We start from the raw sequence: 25,523 nt of genomic DNA on the forward strand, positions 1-25,523 counted from the left end.
TCTGCAGAGACATGGTGTTTATTGGGAACTGATTTGTGTGTGTACACGCGTGTGCAGGCGTACAGGCGTGGGCACACGCGTGTGTCGGGACAAGGGTCGCAGCCAGGTGCCATCAGATGGCTTTGGCCAGCCCCACGCGGTTGTTGGCCCTGTCGAAGACGCTGTAGTACTCGCGAATGAAGACGTCCCCGAGGATCCACTGCTCCGAGCTGTCGTCAGCCTGGAAGCCGCTGAAGCAGATGCCCTCGTCCTGCAGAGGCGGGGGGTGCGCTGAGGCCAGCGTGCTGAGGCCGGCGCCAGCCCCGCAGCACGGTGCCTGCAGGCCGCCTACCCCTCTGCCCCCACCCCCCCACCCCCACCCCCCAGCACTCTCTCATCCGTTCCGTCCTTTCATCCTCGAAATCACCCTCCGGGGCAGGCGAACAAGTGTCCGACTCCTCTCCCTCAGCAGGTGAAGACACTGCCCCTCCAAAAACTCGGTGAGGAAGTCCAGAGTCAGCTGGTGGGGTTCCCTCACCCCACTCCTCCTCATTCGTTCTTGCCCGCACCCCGGCTTTCCACTCTCAGCCCCTGGTGCCATGGAGGCCTGCCGGAGCAGGTTGGGGGCCAGGGGGCCTGACCAGTTTGGGGTGCTTAGCATGAGGTCAAAGCAGGTCAGTGGGGGTGAGGGCTGGGTCCCCACAAAACCCAGGCTCTGTGAGAAAATGCCAGCAGAGCTCTAGGCCCCTGGGCTTAGAAACTGGAGCTGTGGGCGGAGGTTCCCAGGGCGGAGGGGGGCAGGGCCGGCTATGGCCCTGCCCGCCCCCTCCCTCAAGCCCCTGGACTCGGTCCTTCCCTTCTGCCCCATTTCTCCCGGGGGGCGAGGCTGCAGCAGCCGCAAGGGAGACCCAAGGACCACGGGGGCCCCTCAGAAGACCAAGTGCTCGCTCCGTCGGAGCCCTGCCCCTAATCACCAACTGTGCTGACCTTCTGGGCCGGCGGGGGGCGGGGGGGAGGTCGAAGCGAGCCTGGGGCTCCCTCTGCTGAGATTCATACCTGGCTGGTGTAGGCAGAGGGCAGCAGTGGGTACTTTCTGCCGTTGATCTCGAAGACAACCATAGGCATGCTGCTCAGGCTCCCGCAGTTGATGTCAAACTAACCAACCAACCAACAAAACAGACTCACAGATGCAGAAGAAAACGGGCGGCTGCCAGAGGGGAGGGGGCGGGGCGGGGCCGGGGGCGGTGGAAACGGTGTAGGGGCCGGGGAGGTACAAACTCCCAGCTGTAAACTAAGTAAGTCGCGGGGTGCCGTGCCCAGCTTAGAGCAGTCTGTGTTATTATTACGATATCACTACTAACAGTCACAGTTAGTGCAAGATTGTTACTAATATCACCGAAACTCTGTACGGTGACAGATGGGCACTAGACTTACGGGTGATCACCGGGTAAGATACAGAAATGTCGAATCACCGTGCTGTGCACCTGGAACTAACACTGTATGTCAGCTAGACTCTACCAACTCATTGAAGACTATTGTTTAAAAGGCCAGAGGGAGGCCCTCTGCAGGGGGGGATGGGTGTGCCGGGGAGCCACGGAGAAGGTCCCGGGCCATCCTCTGCGCTGGAAGCCACGCAGCGGGGAAGGGCCTGCCTTCTCAGAGGACCCTCAGGTTGGGGTTTGGTCCCAAGTCATGGTCCCCAGAGTCACGCTGAGGGGGGACCAGCTGTCAGCCCACCCAGGGGCCGGCCTCCGGCTCGGGGGACTGGAGGTCAGGCTCCGGCGGCTGCATGGGGCCTGGGAGCAAGGCCCCGAGATGTCCCGACACCTGGGGCTCCCTCCCTTGGGCCCCCTCCCCGGGGGAGGGGGGTCTGGGAGGGCGTGAGAGCCTGGCCTCACCATGCCGAACTGGCTCTCGGTGGCTCCGATGGCCTTCTGGATGTTGAGGATGCCGCTGCTGGGCCCGACCAGCAAGGAGGTACCCGTGTCCAGGATGGCCTGGCAGCCGCCGTCACACGCCACCACCACGCCATCGACAGTGACACTGCAGAGGGCAGACAGGACAGCCCCGCCGCGTGTCCCCTCGGGTCCTGCCTTTCTGGGTCCCCTCTGGCCTCTCCTGCCAGGACCCTCAGGCAGGGAGGCCGGCCAACGCCCCAGACCTGGTCCTTCGGGCCCCTTTCTGGAGGCCCCATAACTTCCTGAGCTCAGAGGAAAGGCCTGGAACCGGACCCAGGGGCTGGATCGAGACCACCCACCTTCAGTGGGGTGAGGACCACAGTAAGACAGCAAAGGCACGCCCACCCAGGGTGGAACGGGCACCTCGCTCGTGGCCTGAAGGGCCGAGTTCCCTCCCCCCCAACCCCGCACATCTCAGGCGACTTCCCTGACCTTCCTCTCTCAGGCTTCTCATCCACAGAATGGGCACGTTAACGGCCGCTCCCTCGACCTCCTTAAGGCCTTTAACTCCACATTAGAAAACTAGAAAATGAGGACGCAGCCTCCCTGGGCTTCAGCGAGGACCGGACGAGACAGTCACGTCGTCACTCAGCCGACGCCCCGCAGGCAGTGAGTGCCGGATCAGCCTGGCTGGTCCCAGGGGGTGGCCGTCCCAGGCCGCGGCCCTGGGCGGCGTCTGCTTTGGACTCCGATGGGATGCGCTTCCGAGCTGCCCACACCAGGCCTCCCGCCCCCGCACCAGCGGCCCCGGCCACCGCGTGCCCACCTGTCCACGGTGAACTGCCAGTACTCCTGCACCGTGATGGGCACCCAGTGCAGGGAGCCTGTGTAGTAGGATGGGTCGATGGCCCCCAGCGTCAGCATGCTCCCCTGGCCGTTCCTGCAACAAGGACAGGCGTGCTGTGGCCCTCGGGCCCGGCTGCAGCGACTTGCCCGAGCTCGGCAGCCCCCCGGGGGCCCAGGCTGCGTGAGGGGGTGTCAGGAGCCACGTAGCCCCATGGGCCACAGGGCTGCCAGGCTCCGCTCAGAGCACCCTCGGTTGTTCCCGGCTGTCACCCTGCGTCCCTGCGCTGTCGCCCAAGGGCATTGACTGTGATCAGGAGAGAGGGTCGTCAGCAAAGTCCCACACACTTTGCATGAAACCTGCCCCTCAGCCGAAGCCCCTCTGTCCCTTCTGAGGCTCTGGGTCACAGCCGGGAGACGTGGCACACTGGCGTCACCTGCTTCCCACTCTGCCGTCCCCCCATTCTTAGACCTCACCCAGCCCTGTCCCCCCTCTGGGCCCCAGCGCACACTGTCCCCTCGCCTAAGACGCGCTGTCCCTGTCTCATCTGGACGGCTCCCACTCAGGCCTCAGCAAAGCTTCCCGGCCCCTCCACAACCACCCTCGGTGAGACCAGGCCTCCCCGCTACGGTTCAGCCTGTAATACAGGGAGACGTCCCCGCGGTCCTCTCCACACTTGTCATCAGACCGTGTGTGTCACTGTGTGTTGTCTGCGTCCCCAGCTAAAAAGTTCCCCTGCCCACAGGAAGGACCCACAGACATCTGTGGAGTGAATGAGCGAGCGAGTGAGTGAGTGAATGAACCCGTCTACCCCTGGCCTGGGCTCCCCTGACATCAGCCTTCTCCCGGCCCTGCCCCCGCCCCTCTGTCCAGCCCAGCGGCACCGTCCCAGGGGCAGGCGGGAAGGTAGGGGCCGCTCAGCTGGAAGCAGGACCCCTGGGCAGCAGGCACGGCTGGGCCACCAGTTCCCAGGGTGATTGTTCCTCCCGGCCTCAGAGTTTCCCAAATTGTGAAAGGAGAAGGCAGGCTCCTGTGGAGCGGGCTCTGCGAAGTCTGTGACTCTCGGTGACATCGACAGGTGATGACCGAGGCCTGCCACTTTGGGAAAAAAGTGTAAAATCCCCTGTGCAGAGATGGCTTGTTTGGGGATTTGTTTTTAATGCCATAAATGAAAGTCAAATTTCAGCTCAGGGGACTCTCGCTCCATCAATGGCCACGTTGGGGACCTCTGGACACAAGGTCGAATGAGCCCGGAGGCCGGGGTCCACCCTGGAGCTGCGGCGTCCCTGAGGGGTGGGCACGGTCCCCGGCCCATGGGCCCCGCAGGGCGCAGCCCCTACCTGCTCATGTACACGGAGAACAGGTCTTGGGCCACCAGGTGCTTGTCCATCATGTTGTCGAACACGGGCACTGAGTACTGGGAGGCCAGCGAAGGGTAGCCCAGGCCCAGGATGCCGTCGAACTGGGAGTAGGTGAAGACATTCCCGGGCTCCTGGGTGCTCAGCCCCACGGTCTGCTGAGGGTCCACGATGCCGGAGACCTGCGGGGGAGGCGGAGACGTCCACGGGGGAACTTGGACCCGACGCAGCAGGGCCCGGGCCACCCCCTGCTAGCCAGCCTGCCTTCCGCTGGGTGGAGGGGCTCTGGGAGGCCGCAGGACCCTGTGCCGGCCTGCAGGCCTCCCGTCAGCGGCTCCCGGGGAACAGATGCAAGTGGACGGGAAGGACAAACATGCATGTTGCATCTGAAAGAGCCGGATGTGTGTCCTTAGCGTGTAAAAGACCTCAGGCACCGTGTGACCTGGGACCAGACCTCTCCCGGCCTCACTCTCCGCGTGTTTCGTGGGGTAGTGGCGCCCACACCCACCTCCCGACAGAACACTGGCCCAGCACTCGCCGAGCGTCCAGTCGTCCAGCACTTACTGACACTCTGCTGAGGAAGCGCTGACCCCGAAGTAGCCTGCTGGGCTGCCCACTTCTCTGGACGGCGGGGGGGGCGCGTCCCCAGCCTCCTCTGAGCCACCTCAGTGGCTCTGGCTTCCGTGCTGTCCCCACTGACCCGCAGCCCTCCACACGGGCAACCCGAGTGATCTTCGAACACGGATGTCAGGCCCTGTCACCGCTTGCTACGCCCCCCCAAGGCTCCGGGTGGCACTCAGGGTGGAGCCTTCGTCCTAGAGTCCCCTCCTGTGCTCTGGTCCTGCTCCTTACACCTCTGCTCCCTCCTCTGGCCCCTTAACTCCCCCCCACTGATCTTCCTTCTCTTCCTCGGGTCCCCCAAGTCGCCTTCATGTCCACGGAGCCCCCTGCACGGGGCCTGGATGCACCTGAGGCTCCCCGTCCCACCCGCTGCCCACGATGAGCAAGTGAAGGCAGCCGAAGCCCTTCTCAGAATTCTTACCCACCACTGGGCCATGGCTGGGAGCGACAGGACACAGAGGGCCCCCCAGCACCGGCCCAAGGGGCAGGCAGCCTGCCCGCCAGAGCCGGGGGTCAGGGGAGGCAAAGCGGGGGCGGGGGTGGGGGGGGTGGGGGGAGGGAGAGGCGCGCACTGGCCGGCCTGGGCCTCACTCACGGTGACGGTGTCGGAGCCCAGGATGCCCTCCATGCTGCCCGTGCCGTACTGGATGCTCAGGGGCTCGCCCAGGTCCCGGAAGGTGGAGGACTTGGACGGGTCGAAGCGGCGGTGGTTCTCTGGAGCACAGACCAGGACGAGTGGGCCTCAGCAGGCCTCGCCAGAGGACGGGCTGAACGCCCACCACTCTCCCCCCGGAAAGCCAGCCGCCCGCCCTCCCTGGGGCCCGCAGCGAGAGTTTCATAAAGAAAATTAGCCTCTGCTGTCCCACCCACCTCTCCGACCCCAAGCGCGACCTGTGCAGCTTCCAGCCAAACTAAGGAAGAGAAACAGCCCTCCCCGTGGTTTCCCGGGGCGCTTCACTTCCGCCAGCTCCGTGATCCCAGGCCAGCCCCTTTCCCCCTGAACTTGGTTTCCTCATCTGGTACACGGGGCCGAAGAGAGCACGGGGCTCCCGGGTTGTCGGGGAAGAAGTGATAACATCTATTTTTCCCCAGTCGTGAGAGGCCTTCTCGCTGCATTCGCCCGGCGCCCCTGGCGTGTTGCAGCCCCATTTCACAGAAGGAAAACCGAGGACCCGGGAGAGTGAGCAGCTCGTCTTGGCTCCCGACGGGGACAAAACTGGAACCACGCTCCCCTCCCTCCCAGCTGTTGGTCACCAGCTGCCGTGCGGCACGTCAGGGCTGAGACCTGCGCACCTCCCTGTCTGGGGCCACTTGCGAGGGCTGAGCAAGCAGCTGGGACACACGGGGAGGCTGGGACCCTCAGAGCAAGCTCTCCCGTGACCTCTCAGGGCCCGCCCGCCACCCTGTCCACTGCCGGCCCGAGCGTGCAGGGGTGGGCGGGGAGGCTGGCCGGTCACTCACGGCAGGCTTCGCTCTTGCAGTAGACGGAGGGCACCCAGAGGTCCGAGGAGCCGGTGTCGAAGATCACGGTGAAGGCCTGGGGCGGGGTCCCGATGTGGATCTCCCCGAAGTACTGGGACTGCGGGCAGACAGACGGCAGGGCGTCAGGGGCCCAGGCACAGCGTGCGGGTGGGTGAGGGCGCATGCTGCGCGTGGAGCCCGTTCGGTTTGGAGGCCACGTGCTTTCTGCCCAGAGACCCGGGAGGTCGGGGGGCACGGGAGAGGCTCACTGGGGGCGGGGTCTGCAGCCCCCTTGTTGAGCGCCCACCCCGGCCCTGCCTGGCCTGACCCTCCCGCGAGCCCAGCAACACTGCAGCAGACATCAGACCAAACCTCAAGTCCTGCCTGGTAGGGACACCGGCCACCCTGCCAGGGGCAGGGACAGAGGGGTGGGCACCAGCTAGGTACGGGCCCCACGTCCCCCCAGCGGTCGGTCCCTTCTCGCTGTGAGTCAGAACTAGAGCCCAGGAGGGGGGCGGGGGGCAGGGAGACCCCGACGGGGAACGGAGCACAGAAGGGAAGAAACCGGCCGTTTCCCGCCACCAGCGACAGGTGAGAGCGAGCCAGGCTCCGGAAAGGAGCCGGGCACGCGGGGCCGTCCTGCTGCATCCTGGGCAGCGGTGGGCCGGCCACCGGCTGCCCCACCCTGCCGAGCCCAGAAGGAGACACGGGCTCCGGGGCCGGGAGAGGCAGGTGTGAGCTTGGACCTGGGGGCGGACCGCGGACCTGAGGGACGCTATCTGCGGGGAAGCCTGTCTGAGCTCAGACCCCTCCACCGGCGAGGGCCAGCGCCCAGCGCTGCGAAGTTGACCCAGGGGCAGGGATGCGGCCACTACACCCCTCGGGTCTGCGTGACTCCCCCAAACAGGGAAAGAGGTGGGGACCCGGGCAGGGCGAGGTGGCCACCACACCCTGGGTGACCGCTGTCACCGGGAGGCCGGCGGAGCCACTCACGTCCAGGTAGTTGACCAGGGGCTCGCTGGCCACCTGCCCCGTCTTGGAGTGCTTGCTGCCGATGGCATGGCGGTGCGTCCTCAGAAAGTCGTCCAGCAGCCCGTGCTCCTTCAGGGCCTTCCGGATCGACTTGCCTTTGTGCAGAGGGATCCTGCGGAGACCGGAGGGCCACCCAGTGGGCAGGGCGGCCAGCGCCCCGGGGCTGCCTGGCCTCTGCGAAGTGCCGGAGGCTCGGGGCTCCGTCAGCCACGCCCCCGCTGACGTCTCACAACCCAAAGGAAGAAAATACATGTTTTCCCTCCGCTCACAAATCAACGCCTACCCTTAGTAAAAGCAACACAAGCTATTTTCTATTTCTTTCTCTTTTTTTAATGCTGGTAGAGACTCAATGGATACATTTTATAACCAGCTGATGAGTTTTGCAACTCTGAGGTTTAAAAGACACTACGCACATGATCACTCAGTCTCCAAAGTCTTGCTGTGCACCTACTATGTGCCAGACGCAATAGTGAGTAGGGTGCATTGTCCCCACGCTCTAGCAAGTGCTGTGACAACACTCCAGCCCTTTGCGCGGCTCTCTGAGGGGCCCTCGGCGGGCGGAAACCCTTCAGAGGTCCCCAGCCCCGAGTCTGGTCCCCGGGGAGCTCCCAACAGAGCTCAGGTGTCGGGTGGTGGTGGCAGGTGGACAGGGGAAACCGCAGAAGCTGGTCTGTGGCAACTGGGCGCTGCCCCCCCTCCCCCAAAGCCCTTGGAGTTTCAGCTCAATCCTCCACAAAACAGATTCAGTCCTTCCTTTGCAGCCACTCTCCCCGCCCTGCGCTCGACCAGCCCGGGGGCTTAACCTCTCTGGCTCGGTGTCTCCTCTCCGGGAGGCTGAAGGAGTGGAGGTCGACCGGCCCCCTGTCCTAGCCAGCTCCGAGGGTCACGCGCTCCCCGGTGTGGGGCCGATGGAAGGATGCCTGGGGACTACAGGGGGGATGATAAAGGGCAGCCGTGTTGAGACCCCTAAAGAAGTGGGTTTTCTCAGTGGGTGAGCCCAAAGGGACCCCACCCGGCACAGCCTCGTGTGAGCATCGAGGCGTCTCCCCGTCTGGTGACCCCCGCCCCCAGCCCTCCTGTGTGGCCTCCGCTGGGGCCCCACTTACAAGCGAAAGGCTCTCGGGATGGGCCTCAGCCCCTGTCTCTAGGACCGACAAGGGCGAGCGCCCTAACGGGAGGAGCCCAGGCAGGGCTCCTGGGCTCGGGCCCACGGCTGCCCTCTCCTCTGTCCCACGTCCCGGCCCCCAGCACTGCCTGTGTGGTGGGCTGCAGTCCCTGAGCAGCTCAGGGTCACCCACAGTGGGAGCTGTGCCTCTGCTGAGCTGTCCCAGCCCAGCCCACGACCCCCGAGAGCCTCCCTCAAAGGGACCTTGAACCTGATGTGATGTCAACAGTTCAAGTCCACGTGGGACCGAGTCCTGGCTCCGCCTTTCCTAATTACGTGGACGTGCGACCCTCGCTGAACAACAGTTTCTTCGCCGGTAAAATGCAAATAACAATATCCACTGCACCCGTGAGGATTCACGAGAGTCTAGGGAAGACCTCGGAGTGTCTGGCCCCTGGTAGCAAGCGGCTCAGTAAAGATCTGTTACTATTTCGGAAGGAGAGCTTGACCCACAGAGGACCTGCTGCATCTGAGAACGTGGTTCTGCGGCAGAAATACACGTGCAGCTCTCACCCGGCGCCAGGCAGGGTTCAAGGCTGTTTGCAAATATCAACTCCTCTGGCCCTCGCCATAGCCCCCACCCTACTTGGGCAACGGACAGGGAACCTGGGCACAGAGTTAACTTTGTGGCAAAGTCAGGGGTCAAATCTCAGGCAGCCCGGTTAAGACCCTGTGCCCTTAGCATCAGGGCTGCCCACCCCTGACCCTGAAGTGAACAGAGAGAACAAGTTCCCAAAATGGGACAGGAAGACCGACAAGAGCACATGCCCCGGGGGCCCGCCAAGTTCCCCCCGAGTTCCCCCCGAAGGCTCCCCAGGGGGACCAACGGCGGCCGCACGGCCAGGGAGGGGCCCACCAGTGTGGACGCCCGTCCCCTCCTCTGGGGCCCGACACCCACCTGCTGATCCTGCTGCCCTGGGACAGGGCGAGGACTGCCAGTAGCACCACGAGGCTCCTCATCCTGGACGGTGGGCAGGACACTGCTGCCACTGGTGCCCACGGCCCTGCCTTTATGGAGGGCGCCAGGCCCCCTCTGGCTAGAAGCCCGGGCTGCAGCCACAGCCCCTGACTGCGGGCTGCTCCGCAAACACATTAAGGCAGCGCCCACTCTGATAAGACCCCCCCTTCCACGTCACAGGGACTTCAAAGGCCTCGCTGGCCCGCTCTGCCCTTCCCGACAAGACTCCTTAAGCTAACACAGGTGGGCCACCTGCACAAACACGTCTCGGGTTCCACTCTCGGGTCTGGAAAGAGGCCTGATGCAAAGGACCCCACTCCCGTCCTCGCTGCCCTCCCCCCACCCCGGGGCCTGATGCACAGGAGCCAGCAGCCAGCCCCGTCCAGGAATATCCCCCATTTTCCAGGGGCACTCGGTCTGTTCCCAGAGTGGCATCTGAGGCAGAGAGTGGTCAATCTGTCACCAGGATCTAGGAGAGACAGCAACCCCACGATTCCCGCACCCCCAGGGCCGTGGCCCTTGGCTCCCCGCTGGGAAGGTGTGGAAGGGGGAGGGGGAGATGCCGGTGCCCAGGAGCTGTCGGAGGCCCACGGCGGTGAACCGGGGAGGCCGACGTGAGCCCCACACAGAGGGGAAGGGGAAGGACGGGTGAGGCAGAGGCTTGGCATCCGAGTCCCACGCCGGGGTCCAGCTTCGGGGGGGCTCACGTGCAGGGGGTGATGACTACAGGGGGCCAGGGACCGGGGGCCAGGCCAGAGAGGCACTCCAGCCTGCAACCCCAGAGTAGGGTGAGAAGGAAAACCAGACTGAGCCGTGAAGAGCGGGAACATCACCTCCCGGGGTGGGGGGAGGCTGCAAACCAGAAATCAAGGTCAAGTCAGGATAACAAGGCAGGGGCTTTGGGACCACAGTGCGGGGAGGGGGACCACGGTGCCAGCCTCCGACCCAGCAGGCCTGGTGAGGAGGCCTGGTGTCCACGGAGGAGGAACTCGTGGACCTGGAACCAGGAGGGCAGGCCAGGCAGCCGGACAGGTGGGCATGTGCGGGCGGGGTCCCCAGACACGGCTGAGGGCACGGAAAGGGACAGACTCTGGAGCATTTGACCTGGGAGAGCCTCGGGAGGGAGCCTCAGGGGGCCTGCCGTCAAGGAAACTGAGTGTTTTAGGACAGGAGGCGCGGAGGTGGCCAGACGCCCGTCCCTTCCCTGATGGCCAGACCCCGGCTGGTCTTCAGGCCCCAGAAGCGGCCACATCACGCCCTGCTGTCTCCATGAGCCCGCCCTTCGCCAAGGCCGGGGAAGCAGCTGGGAGAAACACTAAACGGTACTGCTCCCTCCTGTTTCTCCCCCGAGGGACGTTGCCCTGTCCCAGCGGCTGCATCTGAGTGGGGTTCCCCCCACACACCGCCCCGGAGCAGGACACGTGGTAGCAGACGCTCAATCCGCGTTGGGCTAAGCCGGTGAACGGAGGAACCTGATTCCGCCGCGGAGGCGCATTCATTAAGTCGGCGGACGGGGAGAGGGAGGCTCCGGGAGGCCTGCCCGTCACGGAGAAGAGTCTGCACGGTCGCAAGGCCCCTGCCCAGGCACCACAGGCCTAAGCACACAACGGGCACATCATCAGTTCACAATGTCAAGTCCGGGGGCAGCCCTGCCCCTTGTCACTCCTCCCAGCCTCTGGGCATCGCTTGGGACAGCCGTACCCACGGGTGGTGGGCCCACCTGGGGCTGTGGGCAACATCGGGCGGGAGCTCTGCTCCACGCCACCGGTGCCCCGGGCTGGCCCAGCAGCCAGCACTCCTGGACAGTGAGCGCTGGAAGTGAGGCTCCGCCGCCTCTCCCACCGCAAGGTGACCCTCAAAACCAAGAAACGCAGGTCCCTTGGCACGGGCTGCTCCGTGTGTGTGTTCACGAGATTGGGATCGCTGCAGCCGCACGCGAGTGCCCGCTATCAGGAACGCTGCCCCACAATGCACCGCGCGTTATGATTGCGTATCGCGGGGCAGGGTGTGCAGGCCAAGACCTGCAAAGGCTTTTAGAAAAGCTCGATAAGATTTCATTACTGATCACCCAGTGCCAGGCGGGGACGACTCCACTTGCCCCGGACTCCTGGTGCCCGGGAATGACCCACAGGAGCAGCTAAAACACAGTCACAGCCCAGGACAAGCTGCCCTGGGCGCCCAGCCTGTGGGAGCGCCACTCGACAGGGGCAAAGCCAGCGCAACTCGGTGTCTGGAGCACCTTCTACGGGCTCGCGCTGGACCCGGAGATGTGAAGCTGGCATCATCTCCAACGCCGGGGAGCCCACAGTTGGGTGGGGACAGGTCGAGCCGGTGACCCTGTGTGGTGAGCACTCGCAGAGGTGACCCAACGAGACAGACCCCTCCGGCTGGGAAGTGCAGGTGTGGCCATCCTGAGCTCAAATCCTGGGCCCGCCACAGGGTGAAGTGACCTTGAGCACGTCCCTTTACAGCTCGGTGACTCGGTTTCCTTTTCTGTGAAGACGGTGATCCCAGGCGGGTGGCGTACGCATCAAAGCTAAGGCAAAGCCTGCCATGTGGTTCGCAGAACTTCCAAAATTGTTTAAGCACGATTAGCGCCGACACCGAGCAGACCAAATGACTTCCGAGGCAGCTGCAAACCCCAGCCGCCAGATGGCGGTGTGAGGCAAGTGTGCTGGAGGCCCCATCATGGGTGGGTTCGGTGCGTCCAAACTACCACCGACAGCTGGCTGCCACCACGGTCAGCTAGTGTCACTGTGGGAGCCTGGCCCAGGGACGCCAGGACTGTCCACTGTTCAAGAGATACAGGAAATGCGATTTGGGGGGGAAATCCACCAACTTTTATAAAAGGGTAACCCTTTATTTTAACACTGTGCAGATGGCCTGACCTGTCTGCAGGCCATCCCCCCTCAGTGACGCTCTCCAGTATGCCCCCTAGTGGTGGTCTCCAGCAGGAGCCACTTCACCTATTGGCAGAGCCGAGAAGAAAAAGTCTGGCTGCCAGGCCCTGATCCGGCCTGGACCGCGGGGACGGGAGGCCGAGGTCCACGGAGAAGGATGGACGGAGGGAAGGAAGGGCAGGACGCCCACAAGAGCTTCCGACTCAGGACCCACTCATCTCCTCCCGTCGGACCTTCGCCTGCAGCCACACCCAAAGATCTCAGTGGTCCCTCGCCAAGGGGAGGAATGCACAAACCCAGCCTCGAATCAGAGGATTTTTTTCCCTCTGAGATGAATGTGTGTTAAAAATATCAAGTGTTGATCACTGGCAACATTAATTTATGAGAACGTTTGTCTCCTTCTCAACTTCTGAGTCGACATCTGGCGTGAGGGCTTTGAAACTAACACCCGCAGGGCGGCGGGAATTATAAATAGCTCGAGTTAAAATCTTCACCTTGAAATAAACAGACGGACTCTGTGGGTCGGGTTACGGCAGGAAGAAGGCTGCACTGTGCAGTGAGGTCCTTCGCAGTCTGTTTGGGGAGGAGCGTAACATATTTTTTGTTTAAAAGAGAGCGTGCCAGGCCCCCTCTCCAGCCATTAGGATCCAGCAGCTCTGGGGTGGGGGACAGGCCTGTGGGTGCCTAACAAGCACCCAGGCGGCGCCCACGACCAGGGAAGGCTGGGGAAGCAGTGTGAGGGGTACCCCTCAAGACAGCCCCATAGGTGGCAGGGTCAGTGTCCCCGCGTATGAGACTCGGAAACAAGACTGAGAGCTGCTGGAGCCTCAGGGAGCTGAGAATCTGAACCTTTGTTCCCAGGGCCACAGGGAGGGGCTGGGCCACCAGGCAGAGGGCAGGGAGAGGACAGAGCCACCGTGGAGGAGGGAAGGCAGGTGGGGCGTGGGAGGGCAGCTTCTGGGAAGGAGGCCAGCTCCATTTCTGATGGTCCCCAGCCCCCAAGGGCTCCAGGTGTCTCTGGGGCAGCGCAGTGAAGCCCCGGCAGACCCACTCACTGTGCTGTTAGGCTGTGTCCACGGGTCTCCCCCATCCGGGGCTCCTGGGAGGGTGTAAGCTGTTGGGGTGGAAGTGGCCCCCAGGCAGCCTTCCCTCCCCACGGTCAGAGGCACCCACAGACGCCTCGCCAGTGAGAGCCCGGCCGATCTGGCCCACCCAAGCATGCAGCAGAAGCAAGGCGGGGGCCTGCACGCCCACCGCTCCCCAGCTGGGGCTCGACGGCCCTGCTGGGACCTGGCCCCCCAAGGGCTCAGCTGCCTGAGAACACTCGTGGCTCCTCTCTGTGACCCCACCTCTGGGGCCTCTGCTCAGTGTCCCTCCGTTGGGATTATGGAGACCCGGAGGGACAAGCCTGGCAGGGAGGGCTCTCGCTGTCTGACTCCCTTCCCTCTCCCTGGGAGGGAGCTGCGGGCTGCTTCTGTCCTCGAGGCTCCTCGCCAGTTCACCCGCCCCAGCAGGCCCCAGGCAGCGCAGGCCAGCCCCTGGCCCAGGGGCATGGGCCCCCTTCTCTGCAGCCACGACTCCCTAACACCCCCTCCAGGCACCGAGCACCCCAGCTGGGCCCCATGCGGGAGCTGGGGCCCACTGGACACGTGTCTGCCTCCTGACTGGGGCCTCGGGCGGCCAAGGGCGGCCTCCTCACCTGCGGGGCTTTCCAGCCCCCAGCTGCTGGGCCAGGTGCCGGCCTTCTGTGAGCGGAAATGACAGTCCCCAAGAGGGGCCTTCGCCTCTCCTGCACGGTCACCCCTCCCTTTGTATCCTTTGTCCACTTTGCCACTTCAGTGACTGAGGTGCATTCGGGGCAGCCATCCCCCCTTTGAGACCAAATCCTTGCTGGACGCAGACCCAGGCTCAGCCACACGCCCCCTTCCACTCCCTCGGCCCCCGTGTCCCTCTTCTCCTGTCTTGCTAGTCCTTGTTTTAACATTAAGGCCACACTCTAGCTTGACTGGAGCACTTTCTTTTATTAAATATATTTATGCTATTACAGTTGTCCCATTATTCCCCCTTTATTCCCTTCCACCCTGCACACCCCTCCCACCTGCATCCCCCCCTTTCGTTCATGTCCATGGATCGTACATGTAAGTTCTTTGGCTTCTCCATTTCCCATACTAATCTTAACCTCCCTCTGTCTATTTTCTACCTGCCATTTATGCTACTTATTCTCTGTACCTTTTCCCCCTCTCTCCTCCTCCCACTCCCCTGTTGCTAACCCTCCATGTGATCTCCATTTCTGTGATTCTGTTCCTGTTCTAGTTGTTTGTTTAGGGGTTTTGTGTGTTCAGTTGTTAATAACTGTTTGTTGTCATTTTAATAACTGTGAGTTTGTTGTCATCTTACTGTTCATATTTTTTATCTTCCTTTTCTTAGATAACCCCCTTTAACATTTCATATAATAAGGGCTTGGTGATGATGAACTCCTTTAACTAGACCTTATCCAGGAAGCACTTTATCTGCCCTTCCATTCTGAAAGAAAGCTTTGCTGGATAGAACAATCTGGGATATAGGTCCTTGTCTTTCAGGACTTGGAATACTTCTTTCCAGCCCCTTCTTGCCTGCAAGGTTTCTTTTGAGAAATCAGCTGACAGTCCTATGGGTACTCCTTTGTGGGTAACTGTCTCCTTATCTCTTGCTGCTTTTAAGATTCTCTCCTTATTTTTAATTTTGGCTAATGTAATTATGATGTGCCTTGGTGTGTTTCTCCTTGAATCCAACTTCTTTGGGACTCTCTGAGCTTCCTGGACTTCCTGGAAATCTATTTCCTTTGCCAGATTTGGGAAGTTCTCCTTTATTATTTGTTCAAATGAGTCTTCAATTTCTTGCTCTTCCTCTTCTCCTTCTGAAACCCCTGTGATTTGGATGTTGAAATGTTTAAAGTTGTCCTGGAGGTTCCTCAGCCTCTCCTCATTTTTTTTTGAATTCTTGTTTCTTCATTCTGTTCTGGCTGAATATTTATTTCTTCCTTCTGCTCTAAACCATTAATTTGAGTCCCAGTTTCCTTCCTGTCACTGTTGGTTCCCTGTACATTTTCCTTTATTTCACTTTTCATAGCCTTCATCTTTTCCTCTAATTTGCAACCATATTGAACCAATTCTGTGAGCATCCTGATTACCAGTGTTATGAACTGTGGGTCTGATAGGTCGGCTATCTCTTCGTTGCTCAGTTGTATTTTTTCTGGAGCTTTGATCTGTTCTTTCATTTAGGTCTTTTTTTTTTTTTTTGTCTCTGAGCACCTGTTACGTATGAGGGACAGAGCCTTAGGTGTTCACCAGGGCGGGGCAACCCAGGTGCTATGATGCTGGGCCTCCCCTCCAGCTGCTGCCTCGCCAGGAATCCTCCCCACCCCAGCTACCCTGCCCCTCCTACTGGTCTGGGTGAGTGTTTCTTCTTTGACTCCTTGGTTGTCGGGCTTCCTTACAGTTCAATTTTCTGGCAGTTCTGGTTGTTTTTTGTTTTTAAATTTGTTGTTGCCCTTCTTCGGGTTGTGCGAGGAGGCACAGTGGGTCTACCTGCGCCTCCATCTTGGCCGGAAGTCTTCTGGAGTGCTTTCTGATGGGAACTAACCTCTCTGCCTCTTGGAAAGAAAGTTAGAATTTTTATTCTCTGTTTAACTGATTTCCTCTGGAGCTGGGGTGGATAGGTAGTCCCATGTTTCTCCAGGGAGGTGGGGGCAGGGGAACCACCTGTGTCTGGCACAGCTGGGAAGGGCTCTTTCCAAGCCTGCTGAATCGGACTGCAGGAATCAGCCCCCTAACCCCTCCCTCCGGTGCTCCTCTGGACAGTCTGGGAATGGGAGTTCCTGGGGCTTCCAGCTCCTGGGGGGCTTGGAGGGGGGGCAGCCACCAGTCCCAGTGACACTTGTCTGAAGGGACACTCACACTTTGGCAGGTTTAATTTGAACACAACCCAAGAAGAGCTAGGAGAGAATTCAGAGCCCACTCTCCTGCTTTCGCTAGAAAAAGAAATTGAGTAGCGCAGGATTAAGATCGTGAGCAAACATTTGCACCTCACTACGATATGGCGACTCGAGTGTTTAAGCAAGGGGTCCAGGCGCACCTCGATAAGATTGGCATATCTGTGTTCCCAAACGGAGTTGTTCTGGAGCTTTGCCTGCGTAAACTGTGCTTCCAAACATCCTGATAATAACAGAACACAGTCTGGACTCGCAGCAATCTTCTTCCCACCGAGTGTGAGTGCTGGGCACTCGAAGCCCCATCGGGTGGAGGGTTTCACCCCTTCCTGGCAGCTGGGTCAGGCCACCCCGCTGTGGAGGTGACTCCAGGTGACGCTGGCATAGGAGCCAGTTCCCAGCGGCCCAGGACCCCCAGTGCCAACTGCCCTTGATGTCTTCATAAATAAACAAAAAAAGTACGAGTCGTTCCCAGGGATCTCATGCATGCTGGGCCCATCCTAAACACTTCGCGTGCACTAACTCACAGCAACCCCCGGGAGCAGGTACTATGGTTATTAGCGCCATTTTACAGGTGGGGAAACTGAGGCAGAGGGGTTCAGTCACTTGGTCAAAGTCCCTACCTCGTAAAGCTATTCACCACCGGGTCCCCGGCCCGTGGGAAAACATCGCCAGGGTGGCTTTGCTGCTAATTCCGAGAGAAATGTCAACCGAGCAAAATGCAAAATGACAGAACTATGTCACGCTGACACCTGACACACGTGTTCGCTTGGTTTTCGGGCTGTTTTGTGATGGAATGTCACAGGCCCCTACGTCTTGTCTGGGTCCGAACTGTGCCCACAGCCTCTTACGGTAAGAACGCCCAGAGCCTTCCAAGTAGGCAAGGGCTGAGACACGAAAGAATCTTCTGGACTGAAGGTCATTCCTCCATGGCCTGGGCCAAGTGGTCTTCCTAAGGCCCCAGCACGGTTCTCTCGGGCTTGTGGCTGGCCGCAGGCTCCCCTGGGGCCCCTTCTTTATAAACTGTGAGTGGAAGGCGTCAGTAGCAGCTTGTCAAGGTCGACAGGAGCCTCGGGGGCTGAGGCGGTTGGAACACGGAGGGGCTGGTGCGTCATGCAACTTTATTCCTCCCCAGGGTCGTCAGTTCAGGGCACAGGTCTGAAAGAGACCCACACAGCCCTCGGCGGCCACCACAGGGTCTTCTCCGCCCCCGCCAGCGTGGGCACTGCTCCCCCCAAGGAAAAATTAAAAGCGTCCTTGCAGGAGACAGCCTGCCTCCCGCACAGACCCTTGAGGCCGCAGGTGCAGCTCCACGGGCTCTGAGTGCAGCCAGCTGCCCGATTTTCTTTTTTAATCCTCACCCAAGAATGTGTTTGCATTGATTTTTTTTTTTTTAGAGAGAGAGGAAGAAACAAAAAAACATAGATCTGTTGCCTCCCATACACACCCCGACTGGGGTGGAACCCCAAGACCTTTCAGTGTACTCCCACAAACTGAACCCCTCCCCCCGGCCAGGCCAGCCGACACACATTTTAAGATGCCGTCACAATAAACGGAAATGGGTTAAGTAAGGTGCCATTCACGTTGGCTGGTGGAGAAGACCGCTCAGGGCAAACGCCGTCTGTGTCCCATCCCTCTCCCCACCCCACCGAGTCAGGGTCGGGTGAAGGAGAGGGGACCCCAGCCCTTCGCCAGCCCGCAATGCCTCCGCCCTGTGGTGCCCAGACTGGAGACCGCCCCCCTTCGGGTGCCTGGCAGCCCCAAACCGCCGGAGCCGAGCCCTGGTTCCAGTACAGACGGGCGCTCTGTCCGGCCCTGAGGCAGGGCCCGGCCTCAGGCCGCCTTCCCTCCAGCCTGCGGGCACTGGCCTCACCCGGCCAGCTGACCCTGGGGAGCATGTTTTCCAGTGTGTGGGTTTTCATGTTCATTCCTCTAAATAGCTTTATTATGACATAGTTTGCATTGTGTCCCAAGTCACCCACTTAACACGTGTGACCCCGCCGTCTTTAGGAGTTAGACACGGTTTTAGAGCTCGGCTGCCGCCCTAGAGAGAGGCCCCGCCCCCCATCCCATACTGGTCCGTGTTCCCGCCCTGGCAACAGCCAAGCTGCTTTCTGTCTCCACGGGTCTGCCTACTGTGGACCTTTCACGCAAAACGAATCAGACAGGATGTGGTCTTGGGGGTTTGGCTCTTCAGCATAGTGTTCTCCAGGTGCTTGGTCCCACTTTCTGTGCCTAAGGAACATGCCGTTGCGTGGAGCTCGGGAAGAAGGGATAGTGGGAGAAATTAAAATCTAGGCTGACCTTGAACTTGGATACTCGGCGGCGGGGGTAAGTTGGTTGGAAACTCTAACACAGGACCAGCACACAGATAGATGGGGAGGGACACCCAAACGTCCTTGTCTGACCCCGCCCACCTCACACTTTCCTGATCCTGGGCAGGGGGTGACAGGTGTCTCGAGGGAAGGTGACAGTGGCTTCCAAGAAGTACCCAGGCTGGGGCAGGACCCAAAGGGGCAATTAAGCCTTTCTCCTGCGCTCCTTAGAATGGCGGTCCTCTTCCCACAGGTGGACACATTGCCCCTCTAAACCTCTGAATGAGTCTAACTCTTGGGGTTATCGGGGCCTGGTCCCCATCTGCTTTGAGAAGGCGACGTCCTTCTGAAGCTTCCTTTTTTTCCGTGCAGCTTTTCTGTGCCATCCCCACTTTAGCCACTAGATGGCACCAGACTCCAGCAATTGGAGACAAAGGATTGGGGTGAATGGGGAGGCCCAGTCCTAAAAGACCTGCATCTTGAGGGGTGTCCATTTTACCCAATCCTAACTTAATTCTTCTAAGATGCATCCTTACTATGGAAATATTCTACTTATCAGTAGATTCTTTTTATAGCGACACATCCACTTTCTCCAAGAAACCGTCCTAGCTGGGAGGAGGCCCAGGTGGCACCTGTCCCCCGCCTGGACACAACCCAGCCTGCCCCCAAGGCCCCGCTCGGGCACAGCAGGGACACCACAGCCACACACCCCTTGTTCACACTTTTATTCTGCGCCCAGCAGGCCAGGGCGCACAGCATGTGGCGTCACCGCCCTGTCCCCAGGGAGCCGGGTCCGGATGGGAGGTGCTCAGTGGGGCTGGGGGTGACACAGCTCCCGGACAGACAGCTGCGGACTTCAGATGCCCTTGCTTCCCAGAGCTGGACACCTTCCCCGGACACCTCCCCTGGCCACGGGGCCCTGCTGGCAGCTGCCCCTCTCCGCTCCCTTCTCCCAGACCTGCTCCCAGGGGCTGAGCCTTGGAAAGGGGCTGTTTAAAGCAACTCCCTAATTACCTCCTAAAATGTGGATTAGATTAAAACCCACCATTGCCTCTTGGGGGGCCCTGGGAATTGAGGGCGTCCCTGTTCACCGGCAAAGTGTGTGCACAGAGACCTGGGAGGCCCTGGGACTCTGACCCAGGGGCAGGGGGCCAACCTCCCTGGCTCCTCACACCCGCCTCGAGGTCACCGAGGTCACCATCCAATCCCCTCCGGGCAGGGCTGACCTCGGGCCTGTGACCCAAAACTGCGGAGCCAGGCGGTCAAAGGAAGGTGACCGCAGGGCGACCCCCACAGGCTTCAGGACCAGCCGGATGAGGCTCCAGCCAGGACCAGCGGGCACCCCAGGCCTGTGCTGGGACGGGGCTCGGGCGGGAGAGCACGTGTGAGGAGGAGAGGAGCAAGACCCAGAGGACGTGTCAGCTCTGAGAGGAGCAGAGGGCAGGGGGGGCAAGGACGCGGGAGGGAGCCCCTTCCTGTTCCTTAAGCCCCTCTGGCAGCCTGAGCAACAGAGAAGGGAGAACCAGCCAGGCCACCTCCAGGGCCACAGCCAGGGCTGGGACACCCTCGGGCCAGCGCAGGGAACCAGGTCCCTGGGCGAGTCCGTGCCGGGCGGGAGGGATCGAGGTAAGCGGTGATGGGAGTGGCAATGCGGGCAGCTGGGGGCAGCGGGGACGGGCCACGTGGCAGAAATAAAGCAAAAGTACGAAAGAGACTATCCTGGCTGCATCAGCAAGAAGGCTGGTGGGCATCCTGAGGCTAGACGGGCTCAAAAGTTGATGTTCTTCAAGTCCGCGGAGCAGCGGTACCTGCCGCCCAGGTACCGCGAGCACAGCAGGTTGGGCAGGCAGGGGCAGGTGTGGTGCTGGCGCTTCCTGAAGAAGGGGATCTGTGGAGAGGGAGGGGTGCCCTCACCAAAGGGACACGGGCACCAGCCCTGACCGCCATCTCATCACCCCCACCCCAGCCCAAAGGGACAGCCACGACAGAGGGGCAAACTGAGGCACAGAGTGGCCAGGCAGCGTGCCAAGATGACACAGCTAATTTTTGGAGGAGCCAGGATTTGAACCCGAGACTATAAGATCAGCCACAGCACAATGCTGCTCACCCCCCAACCCTACAACCCCACAGCCCCCAACACTGCCTGCTCCCGCTGGCCCTGGCACACACATGTGCACACACACACGTGCACACACTCACACACGCCTTCCTGGATTGTACGTCACTTGTGATTCGTCCACTGTGTGTGGGACACTGCACTGGGGCTGGGGGGCAGCTGGACAGGACCCACGCTGTCTCTGCGCTGGGACCCACAGCCAGAGAGGAATGCTCGGCCACCAAGGGGATTCAATAGGAGCGGTGAAGAGCATAGCTAGTGTCCAACGGCCTGGGTTCAAATCCCAGCCCTGCCACTTACCGGCTGTGTGACAAGTGACACAGTATTTAGCCTCTCTGTGCCTCAACTTATTTCTCTGTAAAACGGGTTAATAACAGAGCCTTCCACCTAAGGTTATAAAGAGGCTTGAGAAAGCTAAAGCACTCGGTGGGAAGAGGGGCTCCAGCCCCACTCTGTCTCCCTGACCGCGGCCCCAGCAGGCCCCAGCAGGCCCCTGCAGCACCTTGCGGCTCCCTGGGTGGCACTCCTCTCCTTCCCGGCCCAGCGGGGTGCACATCCGCAGGCCCCGGAGCCACAGGCTGACGGCGCAGCAGGTGCCCGCTCCACACTGGACATCGTGCTCACAGGCCTGCAGGGGGCGACAAAGGGGCGGTTCAGGTCACCCAAGAAAAACCAGAGCAAAAAAGAACATCCAAATACTACTGGGGGGAGGCGCCGAGAGCGGCACCCACCCCCCAAGCCCCACAGGACACCTGGGACCTTGCATTATTGCCCCGGATCCCCTTGCAGCGGGAGACTCGGCGGGGCCTCAAACCTGGATCTGAGGACCCCCCCCCTACCCCCCACCCGTCCAAAAGCTCCTTCCAGGCCACTCAGCAGGGAGAGTCCTCCCCTTCGCACAAGTCCAGAGGTTAGGAGACGGCTTCTCGGGCACAGTCCATACTGCTGGGATTGAATTAGCTCACGTTCGTGGGGCAGGGGAGAGGCCCTGAGGGCCTGGGTTCCCAGGGGGTTGGTGCTGAGTTTCCCTGGACCCAGCAGCACCCAGTGGGTGCCTGCCCTCCCCACGTTGGTGCCCCACTCTCTCACAGGAAGCCCGGCTCCACCTAAGGCTCCCCCCGGAGCAGCTGCCTCCCCCCTCGACAGGAGTGAACCCCTCCGGGCAAGGCCCCCAGGAAGGGGCTGAGTGGCCCTGCCAGTGCCTGGAAGGGGCCATTTGTGAAGAAGGCCCCGTGAGCCCCCTTTAAACAGAACAGCCCCTGACTCAGCAGGGCCACGACAGAGAAGCACGGGACCCCTCGACCCCTCTGCCTCCAGAGCTCTGCAGCTTTGTGTGGCTGTGTGCAGAGCTGGGTGTGAGTTTGCTCCCCCCCCCCACCCACAACTACAGGCCTCGGGGCACCCGCTGCTGCCTGAAGCAGGTGGCAGGACCTGGGCACTGCCCACCTGCTCAGCCCCGGGAGTGGTGTGGGGGGTGTGCACAGCTTGTCGCCCCGAGGAGCTGCAGGTGGCCATCTCCTGGCCGTGCTGGTCCCCGGGCCAGTGAGCGAATGTCTCACACACCAGAGGGCCCCTGAGAGCTCAGGATCAGGGCCAAGTAGACCCCACCCGACCCTCCCCCCAGAGGCGGGGAGTCGCTGTCCCTCCAGGGGGGAAGGGCCACCCAGGCCTGAATTTGGGATGGGGTTGGTCTGGGAAGCAGAGGAGTGTGGATGCTGGAAACCAGCTCCTCACCGAGAGTCAGACTAGGTGGGGCTGGGGGAGTTGGCGGGGGAGGTCCTGCCTTCAGCACAGGCTCTGCCCTCTGCTCCCATGTCACCTCTGTCACCAATGTCCTCTTCACCTGGTTTCTCTCTCACGGTGCTTCTCAAAGCGGTGACTCAAAGGAATCAAAGGAAGGCACTTCCTGCCTCTCTCGCACCTGCCTCCTGCCTCCGCTCTGGGCTCACAGTGTGAGGTGACCTGGGCATGGGGTCAACCCTCGGCCCCCACCCCCTCGGCAGGGGGACCCGGCTCCTCCCCTCTGACTCCCCTCCTGGTCTGCGAAGCCCAGCAGGAGGCCAGGCTGCGGGGTTTGCTTCGCTAGGAAAGATTCTGCACGAGCAATTTTATCTCCGCTCTGGGTCTCCAAAGCATCCACTGGCCTTTCACGTCTGCCCTTTGAAACTCAGCCTCTGTCCTTTAACCAGGAGAAGACAGGGGCTCTCCTTCCTCTCACCAGGGAAACCGGCCTGATTCCAGGAGCCCTCGGGCACTCCCCTGCAGTGTCACTCTCCAGGGGGAACGTGGGAGAAGGTGGAAACGCCAGTGAATTTCCCTTCCCATCCTAGTGGCTTTCACCTGCAACGCTCTCGGGCCAACTGTCGCTTTCTTTTGGACCAAGAGCGTCCCGCCGTCGTGACACAGCGCGCGCCCCTCCGAGGGCAGCCCCAAGGAAAACCACGCTCTGGGAGAGACTCGCCACCAGCGTGTCTGGGGCACTAACGTGTGTGGGGCCGTGTGCTCCGGGGGGCCCCACGCTTGCTTCTGGGCGCGCTCGGCCCACTGTGGAGCCGCCCCTGTTCCCGCCGGAACTGGGCACAGAGTGAGGACACGTGTGCAGGGAGGGAGGGGGGGACAGTTTCAGGACAGCCTCGGTGAGAGCAGGGAAAGCAGAGGCTGACGGTGCCCAGCAGACGCTAACAAGGTCCCTGCCTTCAGCGAGGCCAACGCGCCGCCGGAGGAGTTGAACTTGACACACGGCCCCGGCTGTATGCAAAAACCCAGATTTGCACAAAAGACAAATTAAAAGACGCTGATCCATTTTCTAAGGGTGTATTACACCAAACAGGGATCTTCCAGTCACCAAAGGCCCAGACGACAGAGTTTTCATCGCTCTCCGAGTACACAGAACACAGGGTTTGATTTCCACGCGGCTTCTGCCAAGCACACGCGCTCAGCAGGGCCGGGCCTGAGTAATGGGGAACGCGTGTGAGCCGCGGGAACGCGGGCGGGGGACGGCTCAGCCCCCTTCCCCTCCATTGGCCCCCGGCGGTTCCCGGCTCATTCCCCCGGCGACCCCGATGCCCTCCAGAACCCCGGGAAACGCCAGCCGACTCACCCCGGTGATCACGGCACAGTCGGACACCGCCACCAGCAGCAGCAGGACCGAGACCCGCGTGGCCCCTCTCATGGTGACCTTCCACTCCGCCACCTCTGGCTCTCTGCGGCTCAGCCTCGTCCTCCCACCAGCAGGGCCAGGCTCTGGGCACCTCCCCTCCCAGATTTATCCGGTCGGATCCGGGCTGCCTGTGGACGCCTGCCTCCTCTCCTCCCTTTCCCATCCCCAGATGATCTCAGACGCGGAGATGAGACCTGAATCCCTAATGACATCAAATCACCATCCACACCAAGACAAATGGATGCGCCGGGGCCTGTGCTCTGTGCCTCCCAAATCCCGCTGAACCAGGCCGTCACGGACACCCCGCCGCTGCTGGCCCCTCCGCCTCCGGGGCACCCCTGTCTGCCGGGGCTGAGGAGGGACTCTGGTCGAGAATGAAGGGGGTTGCAGCCTCGCCATCCATCCTTGCCCCACCAAACCATGCAGCAAACAGGATCGTCAGTCCCCCATGTCCACACCGGAGCCACCGGGAACTGTCTGGGCAGCTAAGGCCGGCTCAGCAGAGTGCAGGCCGCTGGGGGGGACACACATAGGTAAGGCAGTGCCCTTCTAGAAGGTTCCAGTGCCGGTGAGGAGACAGGAGACAGTGAGAAACAAGGACGAGTGGTTGGGGCAGCATGCATGGGAAGAATTGCCCTCTAACAGACTCGGGACAAACACCAGTGTCCCTGGGTCCAGAAACCAAAGGGCGGAAGGTGAGCCAGCCCGCAGGTCAGCGCCGGGCTGTGGCCAGAAGGTGCCAGGAGCCACGCTGCTGCCTCCCTGTGTCTGGGGCGGGCAGGGGGTGGGCAAGCAAACACGGCGGGGCCTGACTCTGGGCCCCTGGCCGGGACCCTCCCCACAGGACGACCCAGAGAGGTCCCAGGACCCTTCACCTGCCTCCTCTCCACAAGGACACACGCCGTGATTTCCGGAGGCCACTCCTGTGACATGTTCACAGGCGCTACCCACGCCGATAAGTAAACAAACACCCGCGGTCAGAGCTTCTGGACACACTGATTCCCCGAGCCCAACCGAGGTTTTTCCCGCAGGACTTTTCAGGGCCTTTCAGGTGCAACAAGCATTGGAAACAGCAAGTGGAGAAACCCAGTTTGCCGCATCTGCCACGTGGGTTCAGCCACAAAATGCGTTTGTCTCGAGCGCCTGGGGAAGAGGGCTCTCACGTGGGGACTCGGCTTCGAGTGCAGAGAGAGGCAGACCCACAGGCAGGCGCCGTGCCTTCCGATCCCACCTGGCTCTTTGGTTCCATGACCCTAAGGACAGGGTCAACCCTGCTCGGCCTCAGTTTCCTCATCTGTGACCTGGGTGGAATCCTGGCACCGACAGCACGAGGTGTTGTGAGCACCCACCCTCATACTCATTCATTCACTATTTCGTGGTGGCGGTTCCATGGGAGGCACCTCCCTGGTCCCGCAAGTGGAGCTGTGAGCAAAACCAGGCCCCGCCTTCGTGCAGCTTTGATTCGAGGTGTGCTGGGCGCTGTTGGAGACGAAGGCAGGGAAGACACAGAGCGTGATGATGGGTGACATTTCACATGGGGGGAGACCTGTCTGAGGAGACAGTGGCAAAGGCCTGACAAAGCGAGGGCGTGAGCCGGGCGGAGCCTGGGAGAAGAACCCGTGCAAAGGCCCTGTGGCAGGGGCAGCGCCAGGAGCAACAGGGCGTGGCGAGCAGGGGAGGGGCAGGCGGGGATGGGGGGCGGGGTGGGGGTCTTGCCCCGTCAGCCTGGCGGGATGGGGGAGGCGGGCC

At 61.4% G+C, this 25,523-nt stretch overlaps 2 protein-coding genes across 2 annotated transcripts; both read right to left on the minus strand.

Annotated features, from left to right (window-relative positions):
- Positions 1–9,412, minus strand: LOC123804452 (chymosin-like). Its single transcript, XM_045816750.1, has 9 exons — positions 9,257–9,412; positions 7,155–7,305; positions 6,162–6,279; positions 5,296–5,414; positions 4,062–4,261; positions 2,704–2,817; positions 1,878–2,022; positions 1,036–1,134; positions 1–250 (listed from the first exon to the last, which is right to left on the minus strand). The coding sequence occupies exons 1-9, from the start codon at positions 9,316–9,318 to the stop codon at positions 113–115; spliced, it is 1,146 nt and encodes a 381-aa protein (XP_045672706.1). The 5' UTR covers positions 9,319–9,412; the 3' UTR covers positions 1–112.
- A 10,854-nt stretch (positions 9,413–20,266) lies between these two features.
- On the minus strand, positions 20,267–23,786 carry PROK1 (prokineticin 1). The gene is made up of 3 exons (XM_045817309.1): positions 23,715–23,786; positions 21,117–21,242; positions 20,267–20,386 (listed from the first exon to the last, which is right to left on the minus strand). Exons 1-3 carry the CDS (start codon positions 23,784–23,786, stop codon positions 20,267–20,269), a joined length of 318 nt encoding a protein of 105 aa, XP_045673265.1.
- Between the last annotated feature and the right edge of the window lie 1,737 nt (positions 23,787–25,523).

The sequence above is a fragment of the Phyllostomus hastatus genome, unplaced genomic scaffold (assembly GCF_019186645.2).
Source record: "Phyllostomus hastatus isolate PE091 unplaced genomic scaffold, TTU_PhHast_1.1 phas_scaffold_216, whole genome shotgun sequence".
Taxonomy (NCBI): domain Eukaryota; kingdom Metazoa; phylum Chordata; class Mammalia; order Chiroptera; family Phyllostomidae; genus Phyllostomus; species Phyllostomus hastatus.

Coding starts and splice junctions, on each gene's coding strand:
- LOC123804452 (XM_045816750.1), bottom strand. CDS start 9,318: ATGAGGAGCCTCGTGGTGCTACTGGCAGTCCTCGCCCTGTCCCAGGGC. Junction 6,280..7,154: donor CCCTGGTCAACTACCTGGAC/GTGAGTGGCTCC, acceptor GTCTGCCCGCAG/TCCCAGTACTTCGGGGAGAT. Junction 2,023..2,703: donor TGGCAGTTCACCGTGGACAG/GTGGGCACGCGG, acceptor TGCCCTCTGCAG/TGTCACTGTCGATGGCGTGG.
- PROK1 (XM_045817309.1), bottom strand. CDS start 23,786: ATGAGAGGGGCCACGCGGGTCTCGGTCCTGCTGCTGCTGGTGGCGGTG. Junction 21,243..23,714: donor ACTGTGCCGTGATCACCGGG/GTGAGTCGGCTG, acceptor CGCCCCCTGCAG/GCCTGTGAGCACGATGTCCA. Junction 20,387..21,116: donor GCCACCCAGGGAGCCGCAAG/GTGCTGCAGGGG, acceptor CCCTCTCCACAG/ATCCCCTTCTTCAGGAAGCG.